This window comes from Anguilla rostrata, chromosome 8 (assembly GCF_018555375.3).
Source record: "Anguilla rostrata isolate EN2019 chromosome 8, ASM1855537v3, whole genome shotgun sequence".
NCBI classification, from domain to species: domain Eukaryota; kingdom Metazoa; phylum Chordata; class Actinopteri; order Anguilliformes; family Anguillidae; genus Anguilla; species Anguilla rostrata.
In genome coordinates this window covers 25,906,204-25,918,233 of record NC_057940.1, presented here as the reverse complement: position 1 = coordinate 25,918,233, position 12,030 = coordinate 25,906,204, and the positions used below count along the sequence as shown (strand labels likewise).

At 50.4% G+C, this 12,030-nt stretch overlaps 1 protein-coding gene across 1 annotated transcript in view; it reads left to right on the top strand.

The window, feature by feature from the left end:
• Positions 1–11,796, top strand: part of bin3 (bridging integrator 3) — a 39,227-nt gene extending 27,431 nt beyond the window's left edge. Inside the window, exons 7-9 of the mRNA XM_064347353.1 lie at positions 3,326–3,467; positions 4,663–4,797; positions 9,662–11,796. Of these exons, the coding sequence (XP_064203423.1) occupies positions 3,326–3,467; positions 4,663–4,797; positions 9,662–9,808 (424 nt within the window). The 3' untranslated portion in view covers positions 9,809–11,796. The remainder of the gene's footprint in view (positions 1–3,325; positions 3,468–4,662; positions 4,798–9,661) is intronic.
• The last annotated feature ends 234 nt before the right edge of the window (positions 11,797–12,030 follow it).

The following is a 12,030-nucleotide window of genomic DNA, read 5'->3' as shown; positions in this document are numbered from 1 at the left end:
GTTTTTATACGCTCTCAGTCCTGGCAGAGCTCACCCAAACAAAGGCTTTCTGGTGGCTCTGACACAGCACAAACTCCAGGAACTGTCTAAGTGCTTAACCCCATCCTTCACGTCTCCACACAGGACCCGCACGTCCTCTTCATTCGGACGAGCGAAAGAGCCCGCACTCGAGATCGATCGATCACACGGGACTGCGGCGGACGTTAGAGTCTTTCAGAGGCTCCGGCGATGAAGCGGTTAGCGCTCATTCAGACTGGAGACGCTAGTGCTGGGAACCAGAGGGGGGCACAAGCAGGCAGCGCGCGCTTCTGAGGCTCAACAAAAGAGCGGAGCGGACGTTTGAAGCGGTGCCGTCGTCACGCCGACCGGTTCGAGGGGGTTCTCTGAGGGCGGCGGCTGGCTTGGCGCGCAAGGTCGACGCGATCCGGGCCCGAGCTCGGCACAGCCGACCGTTTCCCCGGGCCAAGAGGGAGGTCGCGGAAGAACGCCGCTCCCCGTCCAGCGGCTATTTCCGTCCCCGCCGTGGGCCACGCCCGGGCCCGGGCCTTCCCGCCGAGCCGCGCGGCCGCAGGGCGTGCGGCGGTCCGGTCCCAGGCCGGGGCCGGCCGCTCCAGACGGCGGGGTGTAAATTTAGAGCGGCCAGACGGCCGGAGCGTCCCGGGACTGCTCGGCCCAGCCAGGCACGGCGGCGGCGGCGGACCCTGTCATTATGACGGCGCGCGCAGCGGCGCCCAGATATAGCCGCGCCCGGTCTCAGCGGGGCGGCTGAGTCAGCCCGGGGTCAGCGAATTCCCAGAGGCCTGCCCCGCGCTGGGCCCTGTCCGCTACCTGCCGCGTCCCGCTACCCTCTGGGGGAACCGCTCGCTGCAGCCCCGCTACGCCCCAGAACTCTCGTTGAGTTCAAATCTTACCCGAGTCTGAGCAGCCGTCTTGAGCGGCAGTTTTGCGGTTCGCTCTCCGAGCGACGGGGGCCGGCGCAGGGGCCCCAGCGAGCCGCGGCCCCGCCGGTTTCCAAACCCGCCGCGGAAGTCGAGTCTGTGGGATAAACTGGACGTCAGCTCGTTTTGAGGATTAAGTGGTTACGTCCCTTTCCGAGAGCTTTGATTTAGTGGTGTTTATGCTATCCCCTCTTTTGTTGTGTGTGAGTGTCTGGGATCATGCAGTGCAGCTGGGCAATGGGCAGAGGGTTCTTCCCTGTACCATGTCTGCCTCGTCCTTCCTCTGAGCGCTGTCTTTTACACAATGGCTGCCGTTCCTGGAGCAGCCTCGGGCCTAATCACCCGTTAATAGTTGCACTGATGGAACTGTTACAGCCGGCAGATAAGATTACAGGTGAAAGTAGTATTCATAATGGGAGTAACTGCCGGAAGGAAAGTGAGAAAATGTGTGACCAATGGAACAGGATATCCAACTTAAGATTCCTCCCATTCTCTCTCTCTACTTCTGTCTCTTTTTCTTCTCTCTTTTTCTCTTTCCTCTCCTTTTTTCTCTTTTTTTTTTCTTCTCTATCTCTCTGACCCTCTCTCTTCTCTATCTAAATATTTCCTTTTTTCTGCTCAAGATCACGCGCTTCATAGGAGACGATGAGGACGCACTGGGAACGCTAATGCATTGCCTGCCGGTCTGAGAGCAGCAGGAGCTCTTCTTCGGCACCCCGTGCGCAGTTTAGCGCAGCGCGACCTCGTGTGATGAAAGGGCCTCTCTCGCTGCACGGTGGGGCTCGCTGCGCGGGGGGGCTCGCTGCGCGGTCAGGCTCGCTGCGCGGGGGGGCTCGCTGCGCTGTCGGGCTCACCGCGGTGCAGCCACGGGGTCTGCGTCGGAGCGCGCCCGCGCCCGCAGGCTCGGGTTGCGTAATCTCTCCGGCGCTCGGAGCTCGCGCGCTCAGCAGAGCGGGAGGCAGATAGCGCAGGGAGGCGTGGGCCCGGCCGAGCCCGCGGGCCAAGGTGATGCTGTTTAAATAGAGGGAGAGCGTGGGCCGAGGGGCTGGGCCCCCGCGTGACGTCGCCACGGCGACACAGGGCCGCTCCCTCCACCACTTCCTGTGGGAAACAATCCACGGCTTGTCTTAGCGCCGCGTCTGGAGCGGCCTGGCCCCTCCCCCCACCGGGGCCAGCTATGTTGTTTGGCAACCTGAGAGTAAACCGTGACCTCACAGCCACTCCCTGCCGAGGCCACGCCCACCTCCCGGCAGGCTGGAGGGCTAGGAGGCTCTCGGTCATGTGGCTCGTGTTGTGAATAGGACACTGATTAATGGATTCAGTAAACACAGCACTGCGTAACTTTAAACATAAAAGCAAATGAAACAAATATTTTATCTAGGATGACTCTATAGCTTGCATGTAAAGTAGTTCTTGTTACTGAGGCTGTGTCATTGTTAAAGCAGATGGTAAAAGTAAACATGATTAGTTGAGATTAAGTTCTTTATTTGAGAATAAAACTATGGTGTCCCATTTTGTATCTGAAGGTGCAACTTCATCTGGTCCCTGACCTAAAACCCAGCACACACATCAATAATGAGGTCTTCTGGGTCTGTTTGATGTTCCGTTTCCTGAGCCTGCTCAGAAACTCTTGATTATTGGTATGGAAGTTGAAATTCATGATAAATAAAGGTCCAGCCTGCTTCCAGCAGTGCTTCCCAGCAAAGCCGAGGCATCAGACCGCTGGAGACCAAGTCCCAGGATGAGGCGATGCCTCTCGTTGCTAAGTTACAGACGACTGCCTCCTATTTTTAGCGTCTACCGAAGTTCAGAACAGTCTCCTAAAGATTATGTTTGCTTTTGAATAAATGAAATGAGTTTATTTATTGAAAATACTTTCTGGCTCTTTCCGTTGGAACAATGCATGGAGCGTGTGGCGCGATCCGTCGCCACAAAGTCTTTCGGCCGTCGCTAGGAGCAGAGACAGTGTGGTGGCTGAGCCTTTGTAGTTTGGCTTTGCTGCGTTTGTATCGATCCGAGATCCCTTTCCGCGTGCCCTTGCATAGTTCTCCTCAGGGAGTCCTGCTCCACCAAGCATATATAATCTCGTTCCCCCCCCCCCCCCCCGGACACGATCTTCGTCTGAGGTTACGGATATTATCTCCCTCCTCCTCCTCCTCGTAGGGCTGCTCGTCGTAGCCCCGCTGCGTTCAGCCCCGATTAAACGAAGCGGCCCTTCTGAGAACGCTTGAGTGGAAGTTTAGAGCTGCGTCTCATCGATCGGATCGTTTACCGCCATCGCCTTGCTTGATCTGACCTGCCATTGTGTGTGCATCTGTGTGTGTGTGTGTGTCCGTGTGTGTTTGCTTGCGTGCCGATCTCTCACACTCTCTCTCTCTCTCTCTCAGGTACAGCAGTGTGTTCCCCAGTCTGAACATGGCAGTGAAGCGGAGGGAGCAGGCTCTCCAGGACTACAAGAGGCTGCAGTCCAAGGTGGAGAAGTATGAGGAGAAGGAGAAGACCGGGCCCATCGTGGTCAAACTGCACCAGGTGAGCCACACCCTGCAGGAGCAGCACACTTTCCTTTTCTCTTCCTTATCTCTTTCTTTGACACACTCACTGTAGAAACAGCACACTCACCATCTCTTTCTTTAAGTGCTGGCATCCTTGTTTACCAGCGTACACTAGCAGCGACACTGCGAGTTCCACCTCAGAGTAAGGAGTGTCCTCTTGGATCCCGTGCGGTGTCAGGTTTGGAAAACCAAAGCGAGGCTCGTGCGCTGACTGGCTCTGAGCAGAAATAGCCGAGCGCTCTCACACACTCGCTCCGTCACCCACGCGAGCCAGCGGGCCCTCCAAAAGTCGCACGGCCGCACGAATGCACGCGCCCTAATCGCACCCCGCTGGCTGGAACGCACAGCACCCGCACTCAAACCTGGAACGCACAGTACCTGCACTCGAACCTGGAAAGCCGCACGCGCAGTCGGGTACCACTTGCCGCTGACCGGCGGGCACTGGCAGGGCCGCCCCCGCGAACTGACACACCCGCCCACGCTGAGACACGGACCACCAACCCCCCCGCCCCCCACCCCCCCCCGGCTTTCCCATGATCCCCTGCGCGTTCTATAAGCAAGGCCATCGCACGCCCGTTCAGACAGACCCAGGATAAACAATATACAAGAATAGACACTGTAGGGAACTAAAAAAAAAAGAGGGAAAAAAAGGCCTGAACGATCGCACGCGCAGCTGAGGCAGCAGGTTTCCACGCTAAGTCTGCCCACCAGAGGCACGACGCACGGGGGGAATCATGGGATTGAACGCGCGGGCGCGCGCGCTCGCCGCCTGCTGATAGCCTCTGCCCGCCAACGCGCGTACGCCTCCCCCAGACCGGTGACTCTTGTGGATGCGGCGAGCGCAGCGCAGCCCACAAATCACACGCCCCGTCACTCCTCCATCAAGCGGTCGTGATTTCCTGGCGTTCGCTTATTTATTTATTTGTTTGCTTTTGCTCATATGGTGCGCTAGGCCCGAAAGCATTCAGTTCTAGCGGTGATGCACAGAGCCTGTGTTACAGGCATTCTGCTAACTACAAAGCCCTGAAACTCCAGGCTAATTTCAGTACGTCAGGCCCACAGAGGGGAAAAGCAAGCTGGAGTGAACTGCGGCAGTGGGGTTGGTCCTGTTGCGTGATAGGGCTGTCCGTCAGAGTGGGGTCGGCCAATCGACTGCCTTCTTCGCCCCGCAGGCCAGGGAGGAGCTGAGGCCGGTGAGGGAGGAGTTTGAGGCCAAGAACAAGCAGCTGCTGGACGAGATGCCCAAGTTCTACCACAGCCGCATCGACTACTTCCAGCCCAGCTTCGAGGCCCTGATCCGGGCACAGGTGAGCCAGGCATCCCCCTCGGGCTCCGGAAAAACGCTGAGGCACACACGGGTATTACAGCTGCTCATGAGGCCCAGTGGAGGCTGGGAACAGAGGGGTCATTTGGTGTGGTCTGCTTTAGAAGCTCTGCTCTGATGCTGTAAAAGGTCCATGTGATTTTCGGTTTCTCTTCTTTCCTACAGAGAGTGGAGTTTGTGTATGTGTGTATGTGTGGGGCTCCCTCCTCGTTGCGTTGTGTTATCCCCTGGTTTTCTCTGCCCCGCCCTAATGTGATTAGCCCCTCCCACTTTGTCCATGGCCGATTAGCCAGGCTGGGGGGGGCTACGCACAGGCCAGGGGACAGGCAGACCAGCCTGACAGACATCACCTGGCTGAGCCAAACTTTCATCGTACTTCTTTCAGACAAATAGCTTAGCATATAGTTGGCCACGGGAGAGATTTACCAAGAAGCAAAGTATCTTGATAACAGTGATGGCAGCATAGAGAATTTTAGTTCTTACTTTATACAAACAATTTGCCGTATTTTTGAGCACTGATCATATTGCCGCATGACTAATCCATCGGACATTGTTGAGCTGTTAAGTACTACACGGAATAAGTTTCAGAAATATATGTTAAATATAAGCATGTATTGTTAGGCCCCTGGTAATCTCTTTAAACTCTGATTGGGATTAGCCTGCTGGTCCCTTTTACAGTAAAGCTCTGCAGGTAAACGCAGTGTAGCGGTTTGCTAACGGAGCCCATCGGGAGAAGCAAAGCCTGCCGGCGTAGCGTAGCGGCCTCATCGATAATGCATTATATAACAGCGTTAAGGAGCGTGTTTGAGACCCGCGGTGCCGTCGACTCCATGTGAGGGGCCTCACGTCTCTTCACCAATAGGAGGGCTAGGAGAGCGAGGTGAGAGTGCGCGGTTACGGCTGGTGCGTGCCATCTGTGCCGTGCCGCGAGCGAATCAGAGAGCGGGATGGTGACACCGAGGCAGGTGTGTGGGTGATTCACGAGCTACCTTTCCCAGCGCCTGTTCACCGGGCGAAGCGACGGAGCCCAGCCTCTCGCACGCGCTCACACGCGCTCACACGCCCGTCTCTAAGGCCACACGCACACAGCAACGGGTTCGGCCGGCCTTTTCAGTTTCGTTCATGCTTTTTCTTTTTTTTTTTTTTTTGGCGATGACCTGAATGGGGATTACACAATTTTTCTGGGGGGGGGGAGGTGGGGGGAAACTCGATATTGCAACCGTGAGGTAAACCTTCGGGTTGTCTGTCGGGGATTTTGTCACAGGAAAGCGATGTCAGTTGAGATTGAGGAATGGGTAATTGGCTAGTGTACGCTATCATAAAGTAATTGCGTGTGATGGCGTAGCTAGCCAGCTTGCATTCATATTTTTTTTTTTTAAATACAGGAGACTGCTGGAATATATTTTCACATTAAGAAAGGTGCTTGTAGCTTTTAATTTGTAGCTTTTAGTTTGAATATAGAGTCTTGTGCTCCTAATCTTATTCAGAGAAACGGCAATAAATCAGTGAAGTTGACTACTGAACAGTCTAACCAGTGTGACAGTGAGGAGGAGATGATCTCATCCGACTCGAGATTTTCTCTTTACCACTTTTCCAAGTAATATTTTGTCATCGCGCAGTTTCACAACCATTTGTTCTCAGTAATTATATTTTTTCTGGCGCCCGGCCTGAGCGCGGAGTCATTTGAAGAGGAGCTGATAATGCGGAGAAGTTTCCGGCGGTGGCTCCAGCGGCGGCTGCTGGCGGGGGACGGGTCTGCGCGGCCCTCCCTGCTGCTCGTCTGGCCCTCCCCTCTCGGGGGGCCGGTGACGGCGAGCGGCCTCCCGTCCAGGAAGCGCGGGCTGACTCACCGCGGATTTCTCCGGAGCGAGGTCGGGGAGAGAGCCGGTCCGGTGCTCGCGCCCGCTGGCCTGTCCTGGGCGGGCAGCAGCTCCGCGTTTCCGTCACGCCTAAACCCCCCCCGCCCCCCTCCCAGGCTGCGTGTGCCCACGAAGGCCCGGTTCCCCCCTTTCCGGAACATCCTCCCACACCCCCCCCCTCCGCCCTTCATTTTCAATGTCTAACACCCCTGTTGGGAGCTGCACAGAACAGGACAGAGTTGTGCCATCGGACCGGTCCACCTCTGCAGTGGCCTGTTGGCAGGGTTTCGAGGAACCACTCAAGGCAATAAACCTGCCCCGTACTTTCAAACTTCTCAGAATTGACTGCTTCAGGGTAGAGCATGGAGAATTCCTATCTACTAATCATACTGATGGTATGTGTCTGTGTGTGCGTGTGTGTGTATGTCTGTGTGTGTGTGTGTGTGCGCGCGATATTAAAGCAATTGTAATGTGACTAGCTTAGTTTTAACTGTGCAGAACGTTAAATTGTAGGTTTAAATATCGTGGCGCCTGACGCGTAGTGATTCTATGTCGCAGCGTTTGTCGTTACAGCAAGCTGATTAAAAATTCAAAGCAGTGCGCACACGTTAAAAAAATGTATTCCGATATACCATTTGCCACTGAAGACACACCTGCTTGCTCATTCTTGGAACAGTGCTAACCGCGATCATACCAAGCTGCGGTTAACTGGGATGCAATATAGCCAGCTGTCCACAGTCTGAAGACGCTACGTTCTTTACAGAACAATCCAGATTCAAATTATTTTATTTATATGCAAACTGCCTCTTTATTTTTTCATTTTACCAACATAGTCTGTTGGGTATATTAGTAAGCATTTTGGGAGCTCATTGTAGAGATTTGAATCACGCTAAAATAAGATTTAGTTAGCTAACAAAAAATGACTTATGTAACGCTGTATGATGCCATCAGTTCTGTTTATTATTAGCAACTGCCAGTTATTTATTTGAAAATGTGGATATTTATTCAATGTGCACAAATAATCTGAATATTACAGTTTAATACCAAAAACAGATCGGCCCGGAGAATCACAAATGCAAATGATAAGTTCTGTAGTAGTTCAGACTTTTTTTTGCCAATCAGTACTTATTGTATTGGAGAATGTTGTGTATTCTGAGTCCATTTATGTATTTCTGTTGGTATGTTAAATATAACATTAATAAATACACACACACAGTTCAAGACAAACATTTTGGGACAGTGACAAACAGCAGAGCATCCAATTTTCCAATTACTTTTGCTCCATTCAAATGGGGCGATAATGTATAAACAGGGCAGGAATTCCTACATGGATCACCCAATATGGATGTAAGTACACTGAAATTAAAGTTGATAATCTGCACTTCATCCTCATATTATTATTTTTTATTTCAAAACCCAGTGTGCTGGAGTACAGAGCCAAAATTACAAAAATTGCATCAAATCCCAATACTTATTGTATTTAATTGTGTGTATGTGTGTGTACTTTCAGACACACATTCCATTTATCGCTAAATAATACATATTTATTTATTTTTTTGTATTTTTGTAAGATCTGCAGTTGTTTGGGACCACAGTCTGTCCCACGTTGCAGTGAGCTAGACCAGCCTTTCCCAGCCTTTTTCCTTCCGCTGCACTTTCCAAATTTACAGAATCTCAGGGCACACCACTCTCAAAAAGCATAAAAAATAAACACCCTGCAGCCCCCCTCCACACACGGACACACGTAGGCCTAAATGTTCTTTTGGGGTTTTAATTAAGCTACATGCATTTTAATGACATTTATTTTGGCTTTTGTGAATGGGATTTGTTCATTTAAGTTTTTTTAATTCATTTGAACATTTAAAAAGTTCAAATGACCTCGCCTGACGGCACACCAGAGCGCCGCGGCACGCCGGCTGGGAAACGCCGAGCCGGACGGCCAGGTCACCCCGGAGACGCGGCGGCGGCTAAAGCGAGATTCATTCAAAGTGCTGCAGTGTTGACGGTTTAAGCCTCATCATTATTAAATGACTGAGACGCTCGCTGGGCTCCTCCGCGCTGTGATGAGCCAGCGGCCCCGTGCGTCCCCGGGCCCCCCCGCACGGCGCCGTCCGCTCGCGCTCCGGCTGCGGTTTCGAACGCGCGCGCTCTCCCGCGGCACGGACGTGTGAAACGCTCGCCCGAGCGCACCGCACCGTATGCGGCGGCGCGTGAGTAAACATGTGAGCCCCAGCGCGCGCGTGTGTGGGTTTGCAAGGGTTGTATTTCCCAAAGCCTTCATTCTCTGCCCACTCCTCTGGAGTCTTGTAATGTGATTAAAGTCTATTAATCATCAAAGCAGCTCTCCTGGGATCCTGACTCATGGACCGGGGGAAGAAGCAGGGGTGGGATGTGTCAAAAAAGCTTTCGGAGAACAGTCGCCATCTCTCGTACAGATTGGAGGAGAAGAGGCAGGGTCACTACCCACCGAAGCCGTTTTTTTTTTTTTTTTTTGTCTCGGTCCTTCATTTGATGTGGGGTTAACTTTGCTTTTTACCCCCGATCAGAAGTTCGTTGGAAGGGGTGATCGGGCACAGAAGGCGGACGTTCTGGCCTGTTAGAGAGAGAGTGGATGTTGCTCAGTCTGTGCGAGTTTAGCTGGAGTCTCTGTTGGTTTGAATTGGTGGGAGATTTTGAATTGTGGTTGTGTGGAATTACTGCCAGTTTGTCCCACGGTATGCATCCTGCTGCTCTGCATTGACCTGCTGCTCTCTCTCTCTCTCTTTCTGTCTCTCTCCATCTCTCTCTCTCTTTCACTCCCTCTCTCCCTCTCCTTTGTGCTCTCTCCTTCATGCTCTTTCTGTCTCTCTCCCTCTCTCTGTCCCTCCTTCGTGCTCTCTCTCTCCCTCTCTCCCTCATGCTCTCTCTCTCGCTCTCCCTCATGCCCTCTCTCTGTCTGTCTCTCTCTCTGTCTCACTCTCGCTCATGCTCTCTCTCTCTCTCTCTCAGGTGGTGTACTTCACGGAGATGCACAAGATCTTCGGTGAGCTGACGGATCAGATCGACCAGGCGGGGCTGACAGACGAGCAGAGGGAGCGGGAGAACGAGGCCAAGCTCAATGAGCTGCGCGCTCTGTCCATTGTGGCGGACGACTGAGGGGGAGGGGCTTAACGGGTTACCACCAACAACTCTACTTGAATATTTCTTGTTTCTCCGAGACACTATCTCCTGCATCTTAATCGGCCAATGATGACACTGAACTTGTGATGACACTAAATGTTTGAGGTTTAAGCATTTTAATGCCATATTTGCAAAGCCATCATGCAAACATTTGTTATTGTAAGCAGATAACCAATGATGCGTTTTTAATACATAGCCGTGTACCCTATTTTGATGAAATGCATGAAGAACACTCCTGGGTTGCTATTTTAATAGCTGTCGCATAATGCTAATTGTCAAGCCAGCAATAAGCTGTCCACTTAATACTTGTTTGAAATGATTTAACTTTTTAAACATTCTGTTTCTTGTTTGTCATCCGGAATTACCGTCAACCTTTCGAATTAACTGTTTTCCTCAAGGGGTTCTAATTTTCCGAAGTGGTATGTTATCTGTCAGAATACCGTTCTTACAGATGGTGTGGTCCCTGCTCTCTGTCTTAATTCCTACGTAGAGAATGAAATGAACGGAAATTGTTTCACTCTTAATGGGCAGCCGCACGTTCACGGCTTGTTGTAAAGCGGTAAAATGAAGTCTCGCCCAACGTCTTAGAAAACTTGAATCGGTGGCATGGGCTATGGCAAAGTTTCACTCTGCAATTTATCTTTCTTGTTCCAGAACATTCCCATACAGGGGTAACTGCTTAGTTTGAGAATAGCACCATTTTAAAAAAGCCTGTTTTTAGAGAGGGGTGGGGGGGCAGAAAACTTCTGTGTTAATCCAGTTTTCTGGTAGGTTAATTTGATGTGAATACGTCTGAAAAAGCAGTTTTGTGTTAATGTCTATTTGGCTCAAATGCATTCTCAGCTACAGCATAGACGGTTACAGACAACTTCTTGAGCAAAAGCAATGTTGTTACGCCCTCTAGTGGCAGCGAGTTACATCTTCCAGAGACTCTCTGGAGTACGTAAAGGTTTTTGTGATTTGTAATTTAGCTTTATTATTGAAATAAATTCCTTAACTTGACATTGCAGTTTTGTATAGCACTGGTCTACAGCCATGTCCACACCATGTCTTAGATTGTCTACGTTCAAGGCCTACTGAACCAACCACCAAAGCCGGGTTTTTAGTTCGGGTGCAACCCTTAAAATTATTTTCCAGCTCTTTAAACTTCTCTAGTGAGCCAGTTAATAATTGCCTACCTATAATACATATATTGAAGTCCACAGGTTCTTTCCTGTACTGTATTACAAGTTACATGACTTTGATAACTCTTACCATCTTACGCTGCACATTCATGTTAGTTACGTTCAGAGATGTGGTGTTGTAATAAACAAGGTTATCGTTCCCTCGTTCAGGGGAGCCAGCATTAACACCATGAAGTCTGCAGCCATGCCTTCCTGGGATTTTATAAATATAACTGATGTTACTGTGTCAGGGGTACAGCACATGGTAGATGGTGTGCCTTAAATCAGTAGTGATTCCCTTCTGATTGCAGTCATACTTATTACGTAAAGTTTTGTATTGAGACTGTTTGTGTTCAGTGTGTATCAGCGGGACTGTGACAAAGCAAAATTCTTACAGTAGTATACAGTACATTGTAATGAGCCAAATTTCAATCAAGAGGCAAAGCTCATGCCATTCTCCCAGCTTTGGGATTTAAATGTGAGAGACTTGCAAAAAAGATAAAATGTTTTTCAATCATTTGCATTCAGTGATGCAGCAATAACGTTAAACCATTCTATCCAGGCTTAATTGAGAATGTCACATTTTATTTCTGAAGCTTTGGTGTTTTACACAATGGTGTATTTTACTGTATTTGTTTGTTTTAAGTTCCTATTTAATGTGGTGCAGCTGTTAATTTACCTGGATTTTGATCAGCAGAGGCCATCTGTTGAGGTAGTTGCCTTCATCTGAATAACACGCTTATAATGTATAAAATATTTTTGACCAGAATGCGCAAAATCCAATAAATTGATAGAAAGAAACTTGTCTCTGTGTGTTCATGTTTTCATTAATGTCTTGTGTACATTTATCGCGTAGTCTGTCCAGTAGGATGAAAGAGCAGCTGATACCATTTAGCTTTTTAAATAAGTTTAAAAACCAGTTTTACTGATGCTGTGTTGTTTCTTACACTTTTAATGTTGGTATTCTGTCTTTCTGCTTTTTATTCTTGCCTACTGTCACTAGTCAAAAATTTGTTAGCATAAATTGTCATTTTT